Below are 26,064 nucleotides of genomic sequence, written 5' to 3' on the forward strand. Positions count from 1 at the left end.
TACCCTGGCTTCCCATCTGTCTACTGAGTAAAGTTTGAACTCCTACAGTGGTATCCAAGCCCTGTCTAATTTGGCTGGAACACATTTTACCAGCCTTGCCCCCATTCCCTGCAGCGCCCCTCAGAACGCTCGAACACCACTCTGTCAACACATCTTGCTCCCCACCTACCTAATTTACCCCCGCCATGTAGTGGGTCCAACAGTGTCCCCCCGAAATTCACGTGCACCTAGAACCTCAAAATGGGACCTTATTGAGACACAAGGTCATTGCAGATGTAACTCGTCAGGATGAGGTCATAGTGGTTTGGGGTGGGTCCTAAATTCAATGAGTAGTATTCTTAGAAGGAGAGGAGAGGGTAGACAGAAGACACACACAGGGAAGACGGCCACGCGAGGATAGATGCAGAGACTGGAATGACGCAGCTATAGGGCAAGGATGTCAGGAGCCACCAGAAGCAAGGGAGGGCCATGGAAGGATTTCTGTCTGGAGCCTTCAGAGGGAACTGTCACCTTGATATCAGACTCCAGGCCCCAGAGCAGTGACCGTACACTATTGTTTTAAGCCACCCAGGAAACTAATACACCCCAACTTCAATCTTCTTTGCCTGCTGAAATGTCATCACGGATCAGTTTGAAAGCCATCCTTCCACCACCTTTCTCTACCCCAAACACGAACACCTGCCACCATGAATCTCCTAGATACCCACCACTCACCACCTTATGGAGCCTTAAGCACATGCTTCATCTCCTGGAGGAGGGCGGGTCCTGGGTCTTACACGCCTCATCTTGCCCAAGAACCCAGCATAGTACGGCATGTAACAAGCGAGTCATGAATGCTTACTGAATGCATGGACACACAGTGTGCTCCTTCGCCACAGCCCACATAAACCCATGATCATTTCTGATTCAGATTTCCCATGAGTGAAGTGAATTCTCCTCCCTTTCCTCCCTATTTAAATATATCATTCTGTTGGGATAAAAAGCTAAGGCAACTCTTCTTGCAAGCAGTATCTCAGTCTCAGGGCCAGTTCAGAAGTTGTTTTTCTTCCCTTTCATCCCAAGTATTTTAATTAAGCAAGGCCTCAGAAAGTTCCCTTTACCACAGGCCCCAGAGACCAGAGATGTTTCCTCATCCCCAGAGCAAGGAAAACGCAGGTGCAGGAAGAGCCACCTCTCATTACTTTGAGATCAGCCCCAACTCGAAATGACAAGGCAGACACCCAGCCCTATCTCTTGACTTGTCAAGACCAGCTTCCCGCGGAGATGCTACTTTGGGTTGAGATGGGACACCAAGCCCAGGCGACACAGACGGCGGACACGGCTGCCCTGAGGCACCCTGCCGCCTGGGGTTCCGTGGTCCTCAGCTCTACCTCCAGCCCCACAGATGATTCCGTCCTCAGACCCAGCTGCCACAAGCCACTAGAGCGCTCAACAGGGTGACACCAACCACCCTCCCAAGGGAGAGACAGGGATGCCTGGTGGTTACAGGCATGCGCTGTGGGGCAGACAAGCCCGGGTTCAGACCCAGCTGGGTCACTTATTAGTCATTTGGATCTTGCATCACACACAGTCTCTCTGAACCTTTTACCCTTGTTATCGGGGGAGTAACAGTAATACCCACACCATCTAGGGTTTTGTGAGAATTCCGTAAACTGGACTCACTCAGTACAGCACCTGTCCTAGTCAACACTCAGTGACAGTGATTTGCTGTTGTTAATGTTGTCATTATTACTGCCGATCCTCAAACGCCCCTTCGTTCTAGATCGTGCACTTCTCAACCCTGATAAGGACGGTACTTATTTATTTATATATATGTTTAGACAGCTCTTTCGACATAAATTACCTCTACAAATAAATAGCGGAGACTGTAAGTAACCTGTGACGGGCAGTACGATGGGTGGGTTACGGGATCAGCGGCCCGGAGTGGACTCGCAGCACTGTGAGCGCACGGGTGACTCCGGTTCAACCGGCCAGCTCTCCCCGTCCCTGGGGGGCTTCCCACCGTATCTGCGGTGGGGTAGTGCACACTGGATTGCACATGCTCCCCTTCGGAGACCCCACTTTCGGGTTTCGTTGTCTAGGATTCCTGAAAATCTCCTGAACGCAATTTCAAAAGTCTAACAAACACTTGAAAGCCAATGGATTCTGTTTTCTCCTCTCCAGCGGGGGAGGGAGGCTGGGATCTCAGAGCCAGACCCGCAGCCCAGGGCTAGCAGGTGCACAGCACCTCATGGCATTCACTGGTCACCAAACTCTTGGTTAGTGTCTTTGTACCTCCAGGGGACGTGCAACCGGTGTCTCCTTATTCAGCATTTGCCCCAGTTTCCCATTTGTTTTCATCCTACCGTTCTGCACAAATATCTTTACCAAATCAAAGAAAAAAGCAGTTTTTCTCAGTTTCACGTTTCATGCACGCAAAGCAGGAACACAAGTAATAATACTAGCCCTCACGATGTTGTTGGATGGGAGTGACTTGATGTCAGGTGCAGCACTCCAAGGGCCTTTCTCAGCTTTAGCATTTACTCTATGTACCCCCACACCCCTTTCTCAAAGCCTCAGCTAACGAAAGGAAAATCAGTGAGCTCCTTAGACACTGAAGCTCTGAGCCCACAAGGCAGAAGCATGCAAAGCCAGAGGGAACCGACCACAGAAGTGAGGTCTCCCATCGTTTCTGTCTGCTCGGCAGCAACACTACTCATGGCCTCTCCCCACCCTGTGAGGGGGGCACGGAGCCGCCACCACACATAGGCTGGGGGACCAGAAGCCAGGCGACTGAGATGGAACCCTGGGTGGGGCCAATCTGGCCAAGAATTCCTGCCTCCACGTTCCGACACTGCTTCCCTCTGCTTGCAGGCGGACATCCCAGCCAGCAGCCACCTCGCGTCTCCTCAGAGTGGCCTGGGGAGGAAGGAGATCTAAGGGTGCTAAATGGGGCCTTCCACGCGGTGTGCAGCAGACCTGGGCAAGATGCCACAAAATGCAATGAGACAGCGGCGCTGGGGACGTGTTGGAAACTTTCGAAAATGCTTCAAAAATATCTAGCATGTCAGAGTAAGTGACATCTCAGCAGGACAGCAGAAGACACACTCACTGTTTCTGAGGCCCAGGTGGCAAACACGGAAAAGCCTCCTGAGGTTACAGGCCAAAGGAGGAAGGCAGAAACGAAGAGGGGGACGAGGAGGGAGGGAAGGCACGAAAGAAAGATGAAAGATCAGTGGACAGAAACAGCACGAGAGACTGGCGACCAGGATTCTGGTCATCTTTTCCCATCTACCTCGAGCTGGAATCTTCTTTGGACAAAGTAGTTTTTACATAAACATATTTTTCCTTTCAATGCAGAGGAAGCCTGTTGTTTAACAGTGTTTTAATTGGCCAAGAGTAAACTCAACTGAAAGAAAAACCGAAGAGAACTTGAAAGAACTATCCCTGTTTATCAACAGGAAGCAACATGTACAGAACACCCAGTATGCATCCACCACGGAACGCACTAGACCCTTGGCCCGTCATTTCACAGGCTAGAGTGTCCTCTCTTCTTAAAGATGGGAGAGCAGGTCAATACGGGGGGCCTTAAAACCAGAACTTAAATCCGAAGCCTCTGGGATTTCTAATACCTATGAGACCACTTTTATTTTTAAGAATTTTTCTCTCTCCACCCATTTCATGGGAAACTCCACGCTCTGCTTTGGAAATCATCATTTCGGTGTCCCTCCAACAAATTGCTTGTAACCAGATAGCTCCTCACATTTTATAATGAACCCTCACCCATCCTTTCTGTTTCTCATTCGCTCCTTCCTTAGCAAGGTGGTGAGGGCAGAGGAATCTGAATGTGAAAATCCCTCACGCTGGGAAGCCCCAGAGAAGGGTTCACTGCTAAACCCATCACCTTTGCCTCGCTCCAAGTGGAGCAGATCCTTGTGGCAGGAAGGGGTTTTTATCGTGGGCTATCACTGTGGTCATTTACTGTGATTCCCTGGAGAAAAGGTGAGGAACCAGGGACCAGGGCAAAGCGGCCACCTCGAGAGGGGCGTCCCTGAAATGCCACCCACAGCCCTCTACCCCAAGAAAACCACGTTTAGGAAGGTTACCTCGGTGCAGCACGATGTGGTCAATCATGTTGCGTTTGTATTTGGTGTGATAGAGGCAGAGAGGACAGCGAAGATCTTTGGGGCCCTCCTCGGGAACCGCTGAATGCCCAGCTTCCACGTGCATAGTAAAAGCAGATCTGGAAGAGAGGTGGGGGAGAGAGGCGATGAGTGTGACAAGAGAGCGTGCCGTTTACACACCCCCTGCTTGAGGGCCCAAATCGTAGTCGTTCATCATGTTTGCTCACCACAAGCTCCTCGGTCACTCATCCACTAGCTGAACCCTGTCACGCAGTGCTAACTTCCTTTTTGAAAATTTTTGCCACTTGGCTGGGGTCAGGGCTTACTTTGAAAAGAAATGGACTTCCCCAAACACTTTATCCTTGAAGATGAGAAGCTGTCTAATAAAAACATAAAGCCAAAATCCCTATGAGAACTTATTTCTCATTGTGCTTGGAAGGTGAGGGACTAGAGTAGGTTGATTTCCCAGCGGCCTGTGTGACTCTGCGCAGGTCAGGGTGGGGAGAGCAAGTTGCTGGGACATCATGGCGGCTGATGACCAAGTAAATTAAACTCCCCACTGTTGTACCACCTTAAAGGTGGAAGGCTATTGTTGCCTTCCCCTCCATCCTTTTCAAAACTTCATCATTTACAAAGCCTTCAGTGTCTCATAAAAATGGATGAAACCAAGAGTCTAATGGGCAAGGTCCCCTTCTTATTAACTCAAGTGCTTCTCTCTGGGGAACATGTACACCTGTCAGTGGGCCCTTGTTATCTGGGTCTTTAGCCTTTTCTCAGTTCTAAGGTCACATACATATTTATCTGAAAAACAACTGAACCCAATTAATAGTCAGAGAGGTAACACATTTCCCATCAAATCCCAGCAACTAAGGTGTTGGTGGAAAAGAACCTTGTTCTCCTTCCGACTGTTTTTTTGTTGGCCGTGAAGCCTACTTTTGCCAGCCTTGCCGTGTGGAGTCTGTCTTGAAGTACTAAAGTGGCCTAAGGCTCAGGTCCTGACTGCAATAGGAAGAGATAATAATAGCTTTACCCCTGTAATAGAGCCATCTAATATTATATTATTATAATAGCTTTCTATGACATTATAATACTTATTAGTGTTTCCTTTGCGCCAGGCACTATTCTGAGCACTTTAGATATATTGGTTCATTTACTCCTCATAAGAGTCCTATAAGTGAGGTCGTATTACTATCTTTATTTTGCTGATAAGGAACAGGAGACACAGAGAAGCTTAGGGACTTGTCCAAAGTCACAGAGCCAGTCTGTGGCAAAGCTGGGATTCAAACCCAGGTAGCCCGGCTCCACCTTCTGCACTCATATCCACTAACCTACACAGCATTGCACAGATGCGCTTAAATCATGAGAGTCTAGATGACAGGAAGCACTCCGTTCTTTGAGTTCATCATTCTGTTACACACAAGCGCAAAGGTGGCTTTGGATTATCTCTTTCTAGATAGGAACAATCTCTCTACAACTGCTCAGTTCCAGTCTTCACAGTGCTGGAGTCTTGTTTCTCTGGGTGTCTTTTGACAATATGATCTTGAGAAATAGGAATTTTCTATAAGGGTAGCAGGGAAATCACAATTGCTGGATGTTCTCTCTTGGCTTTGACTTGGCTTTCAAAAACATAGATTTCTTTTTTTTTCCCCCAAAGACAAATTTAAAAAAGGGAGGACAGTCCTCCGAAGGGAAAAACACTCATTGCTTCATGCACTGGGCCAGAGAAATCCCTTACCACGATCTCACACTGCTTGGCTGCCCACTTGCCCTAACATTTGAACTCGTTTGTTCTGATACAGCGAGTGCTTCATCCTCAACCCCCTTCCACAAACCCCAAAGCAGCCTCTGGAACCAGCCTCCTTTGGTGAAGACTGGCCCCGATCCCTGTAGGATCCCGTGGACAGGGCCTTCCCCGAGCTCCGGGTCGGAGAGCGCAGGGAAGAGTGTGGTGAGGGGCGGAGCACGCACAGCCCCCTTGTTTTTCGAGGCGGTTCTCCATGCCACTTACTTAAAGCCTGTGTAAAAGGAGCAGTCTTTGCACTTGAAGAGCTTCTTCCCGCCATGCTTGTCCCTGTAATGGCGTCGGATGCTCTGGATGTAGCCAGAGGAGAATTCACAGAATTCGCAGTGAAGAACAGCCTCGGTCTTCTGCTCGGCACCCCCGGCGGCCCCAGAAAGAGGCACGGGGCTGACGCGGCTGTTGTTCCTCGCCAGCGCGGCGGACTGGTAGTGGTTCAACTGCTGCTGCACATCGGGCGGCTCCGAGTAGGAGGAGTCTGCGGACAGACGGGGAAGATGAGCCGGACACCGGACGCCGCGCGGCTCGGACCCGTGAGAACCCCGACGTTACTCGGGGCTTTTTCTTTCTTTCTTTCTTTCTTTCTTTTTTTAGATGACTACGATCCACCTTTCGTCTTCACTGACATCCTACGACCCAGATTTTATTAAGAATACGACTCTGAGGGGAAAGGTTTCAAAGTGAAGGAAGAAAGTCAACTGTCGTCTCAAGGAAATGGCGGCGCGGCACCGGCCGCCACAGAAGAGCCAGCCGTCCCTGCAGGGGAGACAGATAAACGCGCGGAAAGCACACGGGCACCGACGCGGGAAAGGAAAGTAGATGATGTAATGTCGCCGCCTCTGCAGCCCAGAATTATTCAAGCCAGCCCCCCCACAAAAAAGAAAAAAAAAAAGGTCTTTAACAGAAATGCTCACGCACATGGCACTCACAAATATAAAAATGTTTTATGCCTTCACAGTCAAGTGATTTAAAATTTAAAATCTAAAGATCTAATAGTGTTCTCCTGGAATGGATGTTTAAAGCTTAGTCAGCATTAAGATGGAGATTTATTCATAAATCCCATTAAAATGAAATTCCAAATAAGTTTCCCTAAAAGGTATTTTAAAGTTTGCAACGCGGAGGAAAATGTCGGAAATGACGGCCATAAATCTTGACCCTGAGGAGCTTCAGTGGCATGTGGTGGAGAAATCTGATCTGGAAGGGAGGTGGCAAAATCTCGGTTTCTTAAAAAAATGAGAGAGAGAGAGAGAAAGGGCTTGAACCTTTTCCCAACACGCTGCTTTGAACGTTGAGGCTGCGCGTCGGACAACATTGTCTTGCAGAGCCTACAGCTGCCTACGACCGACACAGATGAGGCCGTGAATACCACACAGATGACTTTCAGTGCAACTTTCCTTGAAAAGAAAACAAAGGGCTCTTTTTTTAAGCCTTTCAAAAAGCAAGGGGGAAAGGGGATAGAAACTGTACCAGCCTCCTCCTGATTTGATGGACACTTAATTTTCCAAAGCACGATTCCCCGAGGCAGGACATGGAGGAATTCTGTAAAACCCGTATTTGATGAAACCAGTACCATCCAACCCGTTGGCCTCTTTGAGAAGAAAAACAAAACCAGAGCAGCCTCCCTGATGGTGAGGCCACCTCCTGTCTTCAAAATACTAAAATACCTTCCCTTCTTGTTCTCCTCCTCCCCCTCCTCAATTCGTATTCCTCAAGATGGAGGAAAAACCCCTTTGGAAATTGTAAACAAACCTGCCACACACACAAGAATAAAACAAAAGGACACTTGAACAATACCTCCGAGCCTCCATGGGTTCATTACCAGGTGTAAACTGAAGACAAAGGAAGAAAGGAATGACACAACCGAATTCATTTGACTCAAGGCTTTTATCTCTGGTTTCTTTATTCCTCAGCCCTAGCTGATGAACCCACTCAGGATCACAATAATGCAATTGTCAACTTCTCATTCTTCCTTTCAGTAGCAGGTTTGTTTACCACTGCACGGATTGTTCAAGATGTTTTCTATTTAAGCTCTCAAGACTAGTTTCTGCTTAAAACTCACGCACAAGGAAGCACAAAACACACTCAGCCTCTCTCGTTAACACAGGCCTGAGCTGCGGGTTGGGCACTGCTCCGCCAGCATCCCCCACAAGCCACTGTCCTCTTGTTTGCTCTTCGCTCTGCAGGATGGAAATTCTGGACCAACAAGGCCGAAGCTGGGTCCCGCTGCCCATGAGCTCTCTGCCGCCCACCAATCTACCCAGACACCAAAATGAGCGTCCCAAGGAATGGCCCATTTCTCAAAAAGCAGCCTCCAGCTCCCTTCAAGACCCAGCACCCAACTCGGCGAGTCCTGCAGGCCAGCATGGAGGCTGGTCGTCACCTCAGACACAGGCCCCCGACAGCTTCGGTCCCCTTTACAGAATTGTAAAGAACCCCGTTGTTCAGACTCTGATCATAAGCCAGGTAAATTCATCTTCCCCTACCTTCCACCCGCCCCAACTTCACACCTGCTCAAATCTCTTAGGGAGACTCCCTCCTTCCCTTGGAGGGAGTCTCCTTTGATTTAACACATTCTTCTTGTCTCTAGGGTCTATTGCATTTTATTCCATCCATCCCAAAAAACGAATTCTAAATTTTAACTTCGGTATATATATGTTACATGAAACTTGAAGAAACAGAAATGCAGGAAGTGGTGAGGGAAAGCATTCCAAGAAAGGGGGGCTCAGCGCCCTTCCTTCGTAAATGGCGACGCAAAAGGAACAGCCGTATGTACCGTGCTATGAATTCCTTTTTCTTCCTGGTTAAAATCAGATGGACAGGTTTATTCACAAAAATAGGCAAATCCCACCGCTTAGGGTACATTTGTAATAACGCCCAGGTTACAACTTTTTGGGTCTTCTTAGAGCTTTACTTTCCTCTCTGGTGCCAAGACACACTATGTCTCTCTCATTCTCTCTCACTTGGGAGTTTGTGAATAATGTACAATTTTAGCACTTTGGGCACTAAAGTGACAAAGACGTGAGCGTGTATGATTCCACCGATCTTAAAAAAGCCCACTTGCTAAGCTACATAACATTCCAGCTCGTTCACGAGGCACAGCCTGAGGAACAGGAAGAGGGTCGTTTTTGTGCCCAGGTTAGAAAGGCAAACAGATTGTCAGTAGTGAAGGACCCGTCACGGAGGTTAAAAATCATCATTAAGACTGTTTTCTTTATTCCGAGCTTACAGAAAGTGAAAAAACTCCATGCTTTCGACAGCCACGCTTGCGGGCACTGAGAAATATAGCAGCGGAAGCACAGGGCTGTGAATCCAGGGGGAAACTGAACACAACGTGGCCACCCAGGTCTTATCTTTATCACCTGGATGGCCAGTAATCCTTACAGTGGAACCAACAACAGACACCAGGCTGGTCCCCACGTTCCTATCCCAACCCTGAGACATGCCTGCCATCTAGGAGTTTAATTCTCTGACCTGTGACTTTCTTTATATGCAAAGTTTTAGAAATCAAATTATCAGATACAGCTATAGTTGTAAGGTAAATCTAAGTCATGGGTAGCTATCCATTTTGTAAACAGTCTATAAAAATAATACTATTTTGTAAAATCAGGATCAAACTAGAATTTTAGCATGTACGGTCATGGTACTTACAGACATGGGTTTGGGATTTATTGAACGGCTAGCAATTAACTCCCACAACGGTGTGCACTGTAGGTTCTCATCCCAATTTCACCCAGCAGGTAGTTGAGGCGGTTGGTTATATGGCTAGTAAGAGGGAGAGGTTAGATTTGAACAACGGTTCGTCGGACTCTAAAATCTGAGTCTTGCCCATCAGGTATCTGTACCCAGTAGTGACCTTGGATCCCGTGATACAAGTCAGAAGAACGAGAAAGAACATCTGAGTGGTCCATCAACAATAAATACATAGCAGAGAGGAGAAAAGGTGGCAGAAAAACTGAAATGGTTGAGAAAACAATATTAGAATAGACAGAAATGAAAACAGAGAACAGTACACAGGATGTGAAAGAAAACACTAAAATAAGCCTTTCAGAGCATGTGGGGGAAAAAATAAAGCAAGGTTCATGAGGGAAAAAAAAGAATATCCAAAATTTTAAGATGCTTTATAAAAACAAAAACATGGGATCACACAGGAGACAAATCTATAAGCAGGCCATGCAGGAGAACACAGCAGATACCCAGAATCTGACACCCACCGGCCCAGGCTTTCATAGATGCCTGATAAATTGCCCTCAAAGTAACACTGCTCTGAAATTCCGCAGGTGGGATTTGGCTGGGAAAGAAAGGTGCATGGATGGGAGACGGATGCTTTCTGGTGGTCTTGGACAGGCTTTTGAACCAGGGAAAGGGCTGGATTCCAGATGAAACCTCCCAGCACTCTCACTTAGCCATGATCCTGGAGAAATGGAAGATTCCTTCTTGCTACAGTCCATCTCCCACAGTGCCAGCCAAAACCAGGTGACTATCAGTTCAAGGGGTTTTTTTTTTTTCCTTCTTTTTTCTCTAAAAATTAGCCAGCACAGAAACAATCACAAGAAATTTGATTTTATAAAGGCAAATGACAAACAAGTGAACTCTGGGAGTATAATAAGCATGACAGAATGAAGTGTTCTTGAATATTCTGAGGCTACAAACATGTAGTTATTTATTTATTTTTTTAAAGATTTTATTTATTTATTTGACAGAGAGAGAGACAGCCAGCGAGAGAGGAAACACAAGCTGGGGGAGTGGGAGAGAAAGAAGCAGGCTCCCAGCGGAGCAGGGAGCCCGATGCAGGGCTCGATCCCAGGATCCCGGGATCAGGCCCTGAGCCAAAGGCAGACGCTTAATGACTGAGCCACCCAGGCGCCCCTGTGAACATGTAGTTAACACCCTCTTAGTGCCAGGCTATGCGCGGGCTCTAGGGAGTCAAAGTCAAAGATGACACGACGGCTATCTTCTCAGAGCTGGGGTCTAGCAGGGGGGGCGAGCAGAGTTGTTGGGACAACACAGGCCTTCTCCACGTCTGGCAAACTTATTCCACTGACTGAAGGAGTACAAGAGGCAAGGAGAACAACTGAACAGTAGCAGGAGAATTTAACTATTGCAAGATTAAGGGAGACACAAGGAAGAGTAAGAATCAATTGGCCAGTAAATTGTGGGCACTGCAGAGGACAGCCCCCTTAGACACTGACTGATCCAAAAAGGAAGCTGTACGAGGAGATCAATTCTCAATTTTCTGCAGCTCCACGGAGAGGATGTGAGCGAAGGTACAAAAGTGGCAGAAGGATCTTGGCGCCAGCAACCACACTTAATTCTATTTGAGCTAGATTTTCCTGCAGGCTTTGGGAGGCAGGCTCTGTGGTCAGCAGGAACCAAGTAGCAGGAGAAAATAAAAGACAAAGGACCTTAGGTAAGCAAATTAGGGGTGCCGGGGCAGGGGGTGCTCCAGTTATCTCCATTTGTTCAGCAAATATTTACTGAGCATCTAAGTCAACAGGAGACTCAGCTCTGGGGCACAGGACTTGGTTCCTGCCCTCCAGCAGCTCCCCGTCTCAGATGGACACATAAATAACTGACTGTGATAAATGCAAAGACATAAACGTCTTAACAGAGGCAACCACAAAGAGCTAGTGGAGAAGAAGCAAAATCGGTACGTGGTGACTGACGGAATGCTGGAAGGAGGAGGAGGAGAGTGTCAAGAGAACCTTGAGTGCCCACGAATAACTAGGAATGAAGTCAACACTAGACATGAAGATGCTGGAACGTTCAATTCACCACACTTGCATCTTAAGTCATAAATAGAAGTGAAATAACTCCATTCTTATTCACAATGAGAAAACGCCACTTAATTCCGAAAGGGAGAAGGAACGAAGATCGGAGGATGACTCTGAACGGAAAAATACGTACACCTGAGACCGGGGTAGACTGCATGAGGGAGAATTTAAAATCTTCTGAAGTAATACAGACAGTTCAAAATAATGCCTGAATTGTAATTTTCTTTAGAAAAGCAGGTGATTTAGGAACTCAAGTTTGGTAGTAGAAGGAACCAGAAATAGAATACTACCTGTGGATAATTTAACTGCAAGGATTATAAATATCCAAAGTATGGGACCCCAAAATGGTGGAAATACAGCCCACTATTTCCAGTCAAGAAGTCACAGGAAACTGGAGAAGAGCACACTAACATCTAACAAGAGAGCAATTAAAGATGTAATTTAATTCCTGAGGTGACAGCCAGCTGTAGGGCCACCACAGACCAAAGGGAGACACTGCTTTGCCTACATATGGACCAGGGGCCTCTATCCACGCCCAGTGGTCTCCAGCTCAGCACCCCCAAACAAGTTCTGTTTCAAAAAGGGACAGACTATTGCCTTGAAAAGCCTTCCCCAATGCTTCTGAAAAATTCTAGTGGCTTCTCACAGCCACCAATGCCTCAGGCTGGACTAGTCCACCCAGTGATCTCTGCTTGGACCTACTTTACTTAACAGCCAGGAAACTTCTGGAATGCCATGCAACTTCTTGCACACAACTGCTAATAAACGTAGGCAAAAGACAAAAATAGCCTATGTGTTTTCACGTCTGTTCTAGTGACCCAGGTATCTGTGGGGACGAGAGAATCCTGCCTCCATGAGAAACCCAGCTAGCTCTGAGATGATTGAGTCTTCATCTAATGCTGAAAAAAGATGTCAGACTCCTTAAACCCAAGGCGCTGAAGACCCACCTCCTCTTTGCCCACACTTCTCCTTTTGCTGTTTTCCTCCTTTGCCCACGTGTCTGAATGTCAGTGAATGGGTCACCGCTTCGTTCCAGTTTCCGCTGCGAGATTCTTCCTCCCAACTGCCCTTGGCAGCAGCACTTGAGCCAAGTACCCCGTCCTAGAGACCTGTGTCACACTCCGCTCCAACCACTTCCCTCTCTAGCCTCCCCTTCCCATTGTTCATTCAGGCCCTCATATCCTGCACAGGCAGCTCGAACAGCCTCCTGTCCGGTCGTCCTTCCTCAGATATCTGTTCTAGTCCAGACCTACAGGCCACACGTTATCTCACATGGTTAGGATAGGATGATGCCGCCGTGCCCAAAGGCGAGACCTTGATTCCTGAGTGCAGCACGCAGAGCTCTTCAGTGTGGCTCCAGAGCAGGAGTTCAGCCTCACTTCTAGCTCGTTCCCAATTCCCAGTTGCACATTCTGCCTATTTCACCATTGGGAGTCCTTGACCAGGGCTACCAAGTAAGTGCTCTTCCTCCTCTTTTTGTCTGGCAAATACCTACCCATCCTTCCGAGCTCAGCTGAAATGTCACCTGTGATGATTTTTCCCAACAATCCAGAGAGGATGCTGCTCTCCTCGGGGCTTTGTCTGCATAGGCACATCGGGATTCTCGCCCTGATCTCATTACACCTCACATTACACTCCCACGTTCCCCTAAGCAATCTCTACCATCACATCTAGCCAGATCAATGCCTCTGACCTTCAAACATCCTGACCCAAGAAGACCGATGGCAGTCCTGTCTGGGCTGGTGCTGCGGGCCACCCTCCAAAAGGCCCATCCATTCCTGCTTCCAACAGTTGAGCTCATGCTAACAACAACCCACTGGATTTGCTCCCAGACCTCTTTTTACCTGTTATATTTGCTACTGAGCTTGGTCGATGTAATTAATATGACCTAAAATGATGAAATATGGGCACAAAGTGTCATTTCTATGAAAGCTACATTGAACGCTTTGGAAAGACTTGATAAAGTCAAGTTGCTAAAAAAAAATTTCTGTCAAATTATGTTTTGGCAAGACCAACTATAAAAGATTGAGAACATAAAAATCTAGAAGGACTGTGCTCTAAGACTGTTCCACAAATGTCTAAATTACCACTCTACTTAAAAGAAACTGGATCTGGAAGTAGCACATGACACAGTGTAGGTGCCTGTGGTTTATGCAAGAGAGGAAATGGGGAACTTCAACTGAAGGACTCCAATACGTACACTTGACCTTACACCACAATCCTGGTGAATGAATCTATTTTGCAGGTGAAAATAAAATGCATAACGCATTTTAAAAAGGATTCCCTGCATTTAGGAACTTTCACCTCTAACTGGGAAGGTAGGTATTGATTCCATCAAATAATAGAGTCTCTACTGTATCAGTCTATATTTGCTCCCAATTCTCTATTAATTCGGAAAATATTTATTTGAGAGGCTCCTATGTACCAGGTACCTCTAACCACTTGGGATACATGAGTGAAAAAAACCAAGGGTCCCTGGGGAGCTTACACTTCAGACGGGCAGGAACGGGACCTCACACGCTTTTACAGCCACAGATACTCACAGTCCTTTCATAAAGAAAGGTACTTAGGAAACAAAGGTACTTATGAAAATCTGGCTGGATTGAATTTGTGGACAACTTTCTTAAATCCAGGCCTGCCTGTCCGTCTATCCATCCAACCACCACCTATCATTGTAAGTTATGAAAACAATACACTGTGAAGGTGATTCACAGACCCCAAAAGTTTACTTATTTAATAAGTTTTCTTAGGTTCTATCTGAATCCTTTTGAAACTTTCCTGAACGCCCTTTGTTTCTCAAGATACCGGTTGTGTACTTCATGCTATTAACGCAGAGCAGAACTTGGCATCCAGAAGAACACCTCCAACTACAAACCATCAATGCGACTTTCCAAGCGATTCCTTTGAAGGGTCTCAAAAATGCTCTCTATCTGTGGGCCACTCCAGAAGAAAATCGTGCTAGAAACTAAGCTATGGAACACGAGCCATTTCAACTCCTCCTGGATAGTGTCTAAAGGGGAACATAAATCTCTAGAGGCAGCCACGCTATTTTATTTCCTTCTTTTGATTATGCCTTGAAAATCTCCAGGCCAAGGACTCCGGCACCTCCTCATCTTCCATCATCAGTGGAGCTCTCTGGCTTGGATGCACAAGATTATGCTACAATGGCCAGGGGGACAATGGGCGCTGCATGACTATATATAGGAATTCTGGGCTTGGTTGTCATGGAGGCAAATGGAAAAACAAACGCCTAATCCTGAAAATAAGGTTGAGGCCAAACTTGAAGGAAACACACTTTGAAAACTTCCTGTCATTCTGATGAGTAAAAACAAAACCTTGAAATATGATCAGGGAATAGATGAGAAAAAAAAACAAAACAAAAAATTAGTCTTCAAAATGACAAAAACAGAAAAAAAAAGGGGGGGGCTATCTTCTCTTTTTGAGAGTTAGTGTCCCATCCTATCGAAGTTCATTGCAAGGGTCTCAAGACTTGCAGTTCGCCAGGCCCTAGACTTGGGGGACAGAACCATTTGTCTCGCTGTGGTTTTCTGCAAATGGCATCGCCATCCACCCAGTCAACAAAATTAGAGCAAATCCTCAATTCATTTCTCTCTTTCGGTCTCTGTGCTCAATGAGTGGAAAGCCCTGCTGCTTCAACCTTCTGAACGGCACTTCCTCTGTGATCCACTCACTACTCCACGGCTCTGGTTCGGGCCGTGTGGCTAGTGCATTAGCTTCCACTGCAAAATGTTCCTGACAGGCATTCTATTTCAAGTTTCTTCTCCTCCTAAGATTCCTTTCTTTTCTAAAAGCAAACATGCCCTTCACCATGTCTTACAGGAAAAGATCCAAACTGCACTGTTGGTGCTCCCGCCCTCCGTACCGTCCCAGACCTACCCCACCCCACAGCCACACTGCTGCCTGTCAGCCACACGGAAGGCTCCGAACATTCACTGCGCTTTGCCTTCACCGCATCATTCAGTCTTGCAATGCCTTTCTTCTACTTTTCAGCCTTCTCAACTTTTACCATCTTTCAAAACCCAACTCAGTTCAAATTTGCCATCACTATAAACATCTTCCTTGATCTTTCTAGATACAATTATTAAAATTCCTACTCATGCTCAAGATGGGGCACTGGGGTTAATTTATTCTGCCTCTGCCAAACTAGGATCTCTTTGCAAACAGGATATCCATCCATCCATCCATGCATCTGTAACTTCTTTAAAGCTCATATCCCCCAGAACTTAGATGGTCTGGCCTAAAGCAGGTGCTCAATAAACATGTTACTAAGATCCAAAAAGAGTTCTAACTGAAAAAAGTGCTCTAGAAGTCCAGATTTAAAAGGAAAATCCAATGAACCAAATGGCACGCTCTTGTTGGGACACTGAGGTTGACAGAGGCTTCCCATTGAAACACGGACCCACTTTTACTGAAACAAGCCTGGATCTTCTTTAATTACTTGGAGAATGGCTTCTGGAACATTTGAGAGTTTGGATGGCATGAATTTCATAATCCATGGCCATTCCAAGAAGCCAAAGGATGATTTCTGCTTTTGACCCTAAATCGGCTATTAAGTCTAAACTACCTGGGAGCCACTTCAGTGGATTCCATATGCAACTCTATCCTCCTTTTTTCCACCAGGGATGCGCACAGAGGTTTGTAAGATACACAGGTGTAACTGAATGGGACGTTACTCTTCTACAGTCAACTACGGCATGAAAATGGAGCCCTCTGCAATCCATGAGAAGGTATTCATGGATTCCTTGCACACAATTATCACTACATTTTCACCGTATAAACTGTTCTACCAATTTTTCTCTATCGGGAGCTCACTCTCATCCCAGGTACATAGCGTACAGAAGAGGCATTTTGCATAAAGAGTTCTGGCGGTTTGGTAAAATAGAGACAAGATGATTTCCTGTTCCCCGGCCGGTCCATGGAGAAACAGGAAGAGAACCTGGGGTTCCTGTGTGCCCCAGTTTCAAAAACACGTTCCTTTTCTGCCACAGTCATTAGCAAACATCGTAGGTATTCCTTCTGCACTAAATGTTATTTGTAACTCAAAGTGTGTGTTCTTAAAAAGCCTCCTTGAAGCAGGCTGGAAATTTGTCGGGAAACGAATGAACGTGTGGTAAAGGAGCCTTTTTCTAATGTTTTTTTTGGGAGGAAACTCTGGGTGGCATCTGCCATTGTTAATTGAGAAGCTCTTACAATACCAAATGCAAAATTCACCTGTGACTCTTGAATTGTGTGATGAGGAAGTAATGCCTCCCGCAGCTCGTTTAGATCATACGGACGTCTTTACCACACTGAAAATCCAACGCAAAACTTGGAGTACAAAAGCCTCTTTATATCAGTGGCTTGGCCTCAACCGTAGAGAGCTTGCTAGCAACTTCAGATGGCATTGAGAGCTCACGGGCCGTGGGCAAGGCCACAGAGCTTCCTCCTCAAGACCTGACTGGAAGGAAGATGCCTACTGACTTCAAGGAGCTGGTCACAATGGACGGCTTGCTATGAACAGTGCAGTCAGCCCGGGCAGGAACAATTGTAGCGGTTTCTTCAAAGATTGGGCAATCAGGAGAAAAGAACACATCTGAGTATAAGCATATATATTTAGATCCGTGTAGAGCTCTAAGTGATGATATGGAAATCAGGTGAGAAAGGCAATGGTTTATCAAGAATAGAACAAGCAGCCACACTTCAAAGCACAGAGTTTTTCTGAAACTGTCGCCCAGCAGCGGGAGTGTCCTAACCAACACACCCGGTGGGTTTCCTACCGTTCTTCCTTTTCTTTCTCCCTATTCCCATGCCGTGGAAGAAAATCCTGGCTCTGGGTTAAGCTACATTTTTTAATCACCATTAAAGCAGTAGGCTCTTCCCTTAGAATAGCTCTTTTGCCCGCTCTAAACCGCCTGCTCAGTGGGGCTGGGCTCAGGTGTCGGGCAGAAGCCTCCAAGAAGGCAGAGGGACAGGTGGTGAGATCCAGGGTCACCTTCTACTGTCTCCACCAACTCTTGGGCTAGCACCTGTGTCAAGGGCTTCTTATGAGGTCTCTTGCTGATCTTCACCATGACCTTGAAATGGGAAAACCAAGGGAGCAACTGGAAAAGAGGTTCCAGAGGCATATTGAGGCCCCCCGGGAACCCTATGGAGACAACTAGTTACAAAGACCTCTGCTTCCTCCCGTGTCAAGTGGAGACCATGACACTGGCAAACATCACGGTGCGTGCGGTGCGCAGTAGAGGCCAGCGTAGGAAGCGTAGCGCCTGGTACACAAAGCAGGGCTTTAAGGGTCTCCGTTCCACAGCAATTAAAGTTGACATCACATAATTTTGTACTGAATTATAAATTGCCTTCTAGTGTTTACGGAGTGTTTTCTATCCATGCAAGAATTTGGTCTCCTTAACCGGACTGCAGGACGGAGTGGCGCGGGCATCTCTTCCACTGCTCTAAACAGATGTAACGAACATTCATCCCAGCTCCAGGTACGTGGTAGGAGCTCGGCAGCTAGCTTCTGACTGACTGATTCTGGGCAGAGCCAGCTGCACTGCTACTTCTGGCAACAACCCACCAGCTTATTTGGAAGGTGGAGATGGCTGCGGCGGGGAGGGGAGTGATCGTGGGGCTTGGATTCGGCTCAAAGGCAGGGCTTGACCTGAATAACACCACAGACTCCATGATTCGCCCCATTTTGTCGGGTCACAATGCACACAGCATGGTCACAAATCAACGTGCTGCAAAAAGAGTTGTCGGAGCGAATTTCATGTCCAAACTTTAGACACTTTTCTGGCAAGCCTTCTGGGGTTGACTTCCTTTCAAAAAAATTTTTTTTCAAGCTCACCTCCAGCTTTGAGCAAGGTCCTTGGCTATCCAATTTATAGGTGTGGCAGTCATCACGGACCATCTCCCAAACCATCCCACCTGACGCTGCAGCCCCTGTCCTTCCCTCCTCTTTCCCTTGTTCCCCTCTGGACAGCACTTCTTGCCACCTGATCTATTGTGATGTGTACTGCTTGAGTATCCAGTTTTCCCTAGTGGCTAAGAGGGATTCTGTCTCAAATTTCTCAGCTTGCATGGATCTTGGATTTAATTTCATGACTAATGAGGGCATCTAAGCTTGCTTGGGAACCTGTGCTTGGTTGAGCCTGGAGTCTTTGGCTGGTACTCAGTATGAGAAACCTAAGGGCTCCTACCGAGAAGAAGCCCTGCCATCACGCGTCTATACGTCTCGGCATTTTGAGCGCCGTGGCCAGTGTGTGGCACTGTGAACACCAACACTTCTAGATTCAGTCACTCATATCACTTGTTTGAGTGCCCATAGTGTGCAAGGGAATCTGCCATACTCTGGAGGACCCAATCACAAAATGATGACCTTTGCCTTCAAGAAGCCAATGGTCTTGGGGGAGATGGAAAGACAGAGCAGAGTAGGATCAGTGCTGGGTCACTAAAGAGAGCTCGCTCAAAGATCTAGAAGGAGCACAAAGGAGGCCTCTAAGCCAGACAGGAAGGTTTCTGGAGGAAACTACTCAAGTTTTCAAGGATGAGTCGGAATTAGCCAAGTGAATGGAATACTGAGGAGGAAGGGCGAAAATAGGCGGAGAAGGGCGTGCCGGGAAAAAGGAAGAGCAAGGCCTGCAGGATAGCAGGTGCTACCGGGCACTCGGCGTCGCTGCCGCACAGCACGCAGCTGGGGCGTGGGGTGAGGAATGACACCAGAGGAAACATGGGGCCCAGAAAACAATTTCATGCTGAGCCTGGAATTTATTCTGAAAGCAAAGCAGACAGCCCCTGGAGGGTTTTAAGCGGGAACCAGGTGAGATAGAGGCTGCACATTTTTACCTTTTCTGTCTCTCTAAATTGCACCTACGGCCCTTGGCCCTTGACCAATGACCTCGGATGGCAAAGGCAGCTTGGGATAAATGCATTTCCACTGGGAGAAAAACCAACTTGTGCACATTCCCTCCTGCAGAGGGGAGATCAGTAGCAGCCTGTGACCCCACGGACTTTGTTTTGTTAAGTAGAAAACACCTATGTGGTACCTTTTCTGCTCTGGGTTCTACCAGCAGGTAGAAATTCAGTTCCTACTGTTTCTACTGAATGTACGACACTGACATCTGGAATAGATTATGGCCCTACCTATGGGAAGGAAAGACAGAAACCCAACAGGCTACCTTTTCTGCTCCCTACCAGCCCTTCACGTGCAAAAAACTAACAAGGAAGCGAAAACCAAGTGGTATGTCCACATGCTGGCAAAGACGAGAAACGTGGTAGTGTCGGCCCAAATCCTGTGGTCTGTGTTCCCGAAACAGGGCCTCTGCAACATCCAAAACGTTTCTAGATCTGTATTTCACTCCTTAGTTTTAGCCCCGTGTCAAGCCAAGGACACAACACATATTTTCTTGCATTCATTTAGACTCAACTCGATGGGTCAAAATATGTGATCCAATATTCTTCTGGATTTGTTAGCTTTATATAAATGGTTTGTTTATTCATAACAAATACAACTACTATATGTTGAGTTTTTGATGGATACAAAGATCACCAGATCTCTTATTTCAAGAGCTCTCAGGTTGTTAGGGGAGATTACTACAGCACACACCGCAAATGAGTGAGCCCCCAAAGAAAAGAGCAAATGCCCGAGGGTATTTCGATCTGTTGTTAGCAGAATGGCTGGAAGACAATGAGGCTCTGCAGTGAGAAAAAAATTTAAATCTAGGTTTCCTGCTTCAAACTATTTAACAGCTACTATAGGACAACTTTCATTTCACATTTATAGGACAACTGCTCTCAGAAGAAAGTAACCGTACGCCAGATGTTTAGAATATAAAGACGAGCAGGACAAAAACCCTGTCTCTAATGAACTCCTTTTCTGGCAATACTACAGAGTTGGCAGGATGGACCACCCGCATCCCCGAGAGGCAGGCCACAGCACCAGAGGATTTCAGAGAAGGAAGCGCTAGCACATCGGGGACATCATGAGAAGCATCATGGAAGTGAAGGAATTTGCACACAGCTCTGAAGGACAGGTAGGGTGTGGACATGTGGGAACGGAGGCCAGGAGAAGCAGCTGGGGAGGAGCATGGAGAATGTTGAGGGTGGGAACTTTTTTAAAACAGGCTACGTAGAGCTGTTACAGTTTTGGAGTAGGAGAATAATGCGACTCAACCGTGCATGGAGTGGATGAAGGGAGGAGTTTGTAGGTGGCGTGGGTATAGGGATGGCTGCTGGATAAGAGACGGTGTGGGAAGGAGGGGATGCGGGGGGTGAGAGGACATCAGGAGACAGGGGACAACAGGACTTTGTGGGCAGCTGAGCGGCTGATGGATCATGGGCTGAGACCTGAAGATGCAGACGAGTCCAGCAGGCTATCATGAGCGCTGGTAGAGGGACAAGAAGGTAAGGAGTTCCCTTCAGGACCTCTGAGGTAAAGGTTGTGTGAGACCACCAGGGAGAGAAGGTGAGAAGCAGACGGAAAAGAAGGTTTGGACCTGAACCTGACAGGTTAGGGCTGGAGGCTGAGATTTTGGCAGCATCATTTAAATAGTGAGTTGATTCCATGTGTTTGTGAAGAGGGAGCTCCAAGGACGAGACCACGAGGGCGGAGGACCTGCCCAAGGTCTGTGTCTTGGCAGCTGGAGGAAGAGCGGTGAAAAGAGAGTAAAGACAAGGCACTACAGTGAGGCCAGAGGAGAGCCTGAAAGAGACAGCAGGTCCCAAACGACGGGAGAATTCCCCTGGGAGGAAAGTCAGCAGTTTTAAATGCCACGGCCAAAAAAAGAAGGATGAGGCAGGAGCAAAGGCCTTGGACTTGTTTGTCTGGAGTCGTCGTCAACCCTTGTGCAAGCCATTTCATTACTGTGCTAGGGGCCAGAGTCACACTGCCAGGGGTGCCAGACAGGGAGAGGGAGGAGAAGGAGGCGGTGGCAGGTGTGAACAAGGAAGGACTGACTCTTTCCCAGAGAAAATATCCCTGGAGTTAGCCGTAGGAGGTCCCTTCATGAGCGTGGTTTCGATGAAAGGCTGAAGGCAGAACGTAGATTCCAGCCATCTAAGAAAAGAGTAAGTGGCGAGTTAGTATAAGCTGGGTACATTGGTTCTTTCAAGAGATTTGGAGGCTGAGACTGCGATTGCAGAATCAAACTGCAGAAGGTCATATCCAAGAATGGTTTTAGTACTTAAAACACAGAGCCCTTTCCTCGGGCTCCGAGAGCTCCCCCTTTTCAGACTTTCCAAGGGAAAAATAATACATCTAAGAACTGGTTTAGGGAAATGGTGTGACATAAGGGACAGGACTTTGGAGTCAGGTGGACCTGCATCCTAATCCCAAATCTGTCAGGTAGTGACCCCGACCGTTCTTAAGCCGTTTTTCCTCCTTCTGCAAACAGGAGGAAGCTAGTTACGGAAGTTCCTGTCTCATGGGACTGCTGTGTGGATGAAATGAAATGAAATGACGTTTGTAAAGTACTCACTCAATAGACATCCCGTAAACAACAGTTATCATTAATTAAAGATATGTATTGATTAGAGCCAGTAATAACAATACTAATGATGTCTGACACCGGGACTTATCAGTGTGTTTCACCAGCCCGTTAGGTCATCCACTGCTAAGGACCTCCTTGTGTGGACGGTTTCAATTAAGCCCCAAAGTTCAAATAAATTTAGATCAACAGGGCTCCAGATTAAACACCATGCTCCAAACACTGAATTATTTTAGACTCCCAAGAAACAGCTCGTGATGTAAAGATGTTTCATTCAGCTTCTAAGGCAAACATGAAAATTTTTTTCCCGTTTTATTAAAAAAGAAAAAATCCTCATCCATCTCTGGATGATGACAACTGATTATAAACTGACAAGAAATCTGCTTCTACTCTACTACTTTAATATGATCTAATATTCTTACAGTAACTTAGAATATGAAAGCATTTCCATATGTTATCTCACTTGATCCCTGAAATAACCCCACAAAGGAAGCATCATCAGTATTTTACATATGAGAACTGGAGGCTCGGGGAAGGTAAATGGTTTATCGTAGCACACTCAGGAGAGAGGGTGGTGGACAGGACCCCCGCCAAAGGCTGCACCAGTGGGTGTCTCATGGGCTACTGTGTGGATGGATTCCTGGATTTGGGCCTTTAGCAGCTGTCAAGCCGGACCTCCAACTCGGGCCCAACATTTCCCGTGCGGACTGTTAAAGAGGATCTATACAGAGAACTGGTCTCCCGAAAGATCATTTGCCCCCAGTTTTCACAAGCTCCAGTTGCTTTGCTCAGTTAAAATGAACCCTGTGATACAAAGAAGAGTCAACACTCCATTCCAGGACCGTAGCACGCTTCCAAAGTTCCACTGAAAATAAACAGTTACAAGCTGGGGAAGAGGTTCCCTGGGCCATTCGGGTGCTTCCCCTGAGTGTGAGCGCCTGAGGGGAGCCATGGCCGTCACCAGAATGCCCAGGCACACCTGGGACAGGCTCCGTGTGTCACTGGATGGTGCTGACCTGTTGGGTCTCAGGGACCCTCACGCCCCTTCTGCACACCAGAAGCCCAGAACCGCTCTCCCTGGTCTGCAGGGAGGGTCTGGGCACTTAACTTTATGTGGCTTTATGGGGCCAGCTCAAGTAGAGTCACCTCCTTTTATTGGGCTTATGATGATTATTAGTAAGCAAACCACCAATTTGCTCAGTATATTAGTTTACAAAACTTCTTTCTCACACTTTTTTTTTTTTTTGCTTTCTCTCAGTTTAAAAAATGGCCAATAAATACATAAATAAATTAAATCTTAAGCCTGTCCTTGACCTGCCCAGAACGACCACACCTCCATGCTATAGTTCTCAAACCCTTTGCTGCTCTGGCAACACATGGTAGGTGAACATCTCTGCTCTCAACGTTCTTCCCGAGGCATAACTTGATTTTAGATAATATCCCAGAAAATTAGAAGAGGGAGAAATATAGTGAAAAGGATTATAAACCTTTTTGTTAAGCTACAGGGGTAGAGAGGCATGTAAAAACAAAGCCATTGAAGAAAGAATAAAGAGAAAAAAATAAATCTCTCACACAGAATTAAATTTGTTAAAGAGTGATGTTTTCTAGTCTTTCACTACATAGGTAACCCTGTAGCTGTGTTAGCAAAAATGACCTTATTACTGACATAACGATATACAGGACTTACCACTTTCAATGTGTTAGTTGGGAAATTCACTGCCTTTGATTTAGTTATCACAATTGTGGTCTCTTCTAACGGACAGCTTGGTGGCATTATTCCTGCTTGCATGCAAGGTGGAAGTGGATTTCCTCATCTTCCCCTCTCTGGATTTCTAATTAAACACTTACCCACGGGCAAAATTTTAAAATAACTGTAAAACAGAGTAACAGTAAAATCACAATGCACGGTACAATCATTTGTGATCGCCACAGCTACTAACTACACAGCCACCCCCACCATTTATCCACGGTTAGCTGTGGGGCAGGTAAGAGACCTCGAACACAGTGGTCGTGACTCCATTCCCGGCTCCTTCACTCAGGAGAAAAACTGGTATCCTTGCAGGGAAACTGGCGTTGTAAAGGGAGAAATCTGAAGAAGCTCAAATTTATCCTTAAAAGTAAATCAGATTTGTGGTTAACAAAGATAACCTCGAAAACAGATTGGAAATGCTTGGCATTGGAGACAGGAAGACTGGCTAAAATCAGAGGAAGTGGAGTGAGGGTTCCTTAGGGTTCGGGTCTGGCAAGTTAGAGACACAGGATGCTGGGGAAAGCCCCTCTGAAATGGGTACCGGTGGCCTGGGATGGGTAGAGAGGTCACAGAGAATCTTTCTTTCTTTCTTTTTAAAGCTTTTATTTATTTATTTGAGCAAGAGAGTGAGAGAGCACAAGCAGGGGAAGAGGCAGAGAGAGAGGGAGAAGCAGACTCCCTGCTGAGCAAGGAAGCCGACGCAGGGCTCGATCCCAGGACCCTGGGATCATGACCTGAGCCGAAGGCAGATGCTTAACCCACTGAGACAGCCAGGCATCCTGGTCATAGAGAATTTAGAGCCTGAGATGCTGGAGGTGAAGCAGTTAGGGTGAAATTCAGGCCAGGGGAATGATGGTTGGAGCACAGTCAGGAAGGAGGTAAGTCCCTCTACCTGAAGAGACCGACTTTTGTTGGGTCATTATCACTGAGTCTGGTATACTGGAATTCAAGAGCACGATGATCATGGTTGGAGTAAAAAGGAAAGCTGTGAACATGGCACTGAGTTCACTGAGAAAAGTGAAAGAACATTCCGGAATATCGGGAGGAGGAAATAAGCAGAGAGCAGGGACCTGAAAAGGACCATTACATGAGGGAAGCAGAAATATTCTCAAGAGGTGGCAGCAAGTAAGGCATGTGCTCCCTCTTCTTGGCCACTTAGAGAAAAGAGATGAGTCACTTTGGTTACAGAGAGTTGAAAGGGACATGGTGCTGTCACTGGGGAGAAGGCCAAAGTTAGTTAACTGGAGGAGACAGGTGTGACCACGAAAATGTGCAACAGGGTAGGACAGCACATCACCATATACACGCAGCCCAATTCCATCGGCTTTTTCCAAACATTACGCGGCACAACTGAGCTCACAGTCACTGAAAGTCCCAGGCTTTTCCACATAGAAACTATTGTTCTGTAGGTTCTCCTGGTGTGTGGTTCATTTTGCTGCTCGAATTCAAATTAACAAATATTTATTGAATGGCCTGCCAAGCGCTAGGGATCTGAAACAGTCCTTGACCTCAGAGAGCACACAGTTTAGCTGGGGAGACAGATATGATAAGCAACAATTGTAAGAATATTTGGCAAGTCTAGTACTGGAAGAAAATATGAGGGGCAGAAGCTACCCAGCATATTTTATATTTATCACCTAGCAAAATCTCATTATAGCTCACACTCAGAACAGTCTAGACAGTCTGTAATCTTGATTTTGTCATTTAACTTATGGACAATTTGCCAATATTTCAAATGTATTAAGCCTCAAGCAGCAGGAAAAAAACTTAAGAAATTTTTTAGACAATGAGTGAGCCTTAAAATGAACACAATTAATGGAGTTTTGATTGGCAAACCCTTAAAGGCCTTATCTAATTCTGAGAATCCCGTCCTAACCACATATCACACAAACACACAAGTAATTGAAGCTTCTAAATATCCGATATTTATTATATGAAGGGGAATCATTTTTGTTTTTGTTTTTTTAGATATAGACCCTCATATTTTAAAATACAGTGTGAGTTAAGTAATGATAGAATCTATCGAGTGAGAGCAAAAACATAGTTTACATATTATGGTCCCAGTTTTGTAAAGAAAAAAAATTAAAACAGAACCTGCGTTTGAATATGCATACAACAAACACCTAGATGACTCTACAGCAGACTGTGAATAGAGATTATTTCA

General features: G+C 46.5%; 1 protein-coding gene across 10 annotated transcripts in view; it reads right to left on the minus strand.

Annotated features, from left to right (window-relative positions):
- Window positions 1-26,064, minus strand: part of ZNF462 (zinc finger protein 462) — a 135,094-nt gene that overhangs the window by 28,072 nt on the left and 80,958 nt on the right. For all 10 annotated transcript variants that reach the window (XR_006776608.2, XM_045780474.2, XM_045780475.2 and 7 more), the window contains 2 exons: window positions 6,112-6,379; window positions 4,086-4,222 (listed from right to left, as the gene is read on the minus strand). Coding sequence is in view for 9 of the 10 variants with exons in the window: in XM_045780474.2 (XP_045636430.2) it covers window positions 4,086-4,222; window positions 6,112-6,379 (405 nt within the window). In the remaining variant the exon portion in view is untranslated. The remainder of the gene's footprint in view (window positions 1-4,085; window positions 4,223-6,111; window positions 6,380-26,064) is intronic.

This window comes from Ursus americanus, chromosome 18 (genome assembly GCF_024610735.1).
Source record: "Ursus americanus isolate L20-20 chromosome 18, mUrsAme1.1.p, whole genome shotgun sequence".
In the NCBI taxonomy this organism is placed as follows: domain Eukaryota; kingdom Metazoa; phylum Chordata; class Mammalia; order Carnivora; family Ursidae; genus Ursus; species Ursus americanus.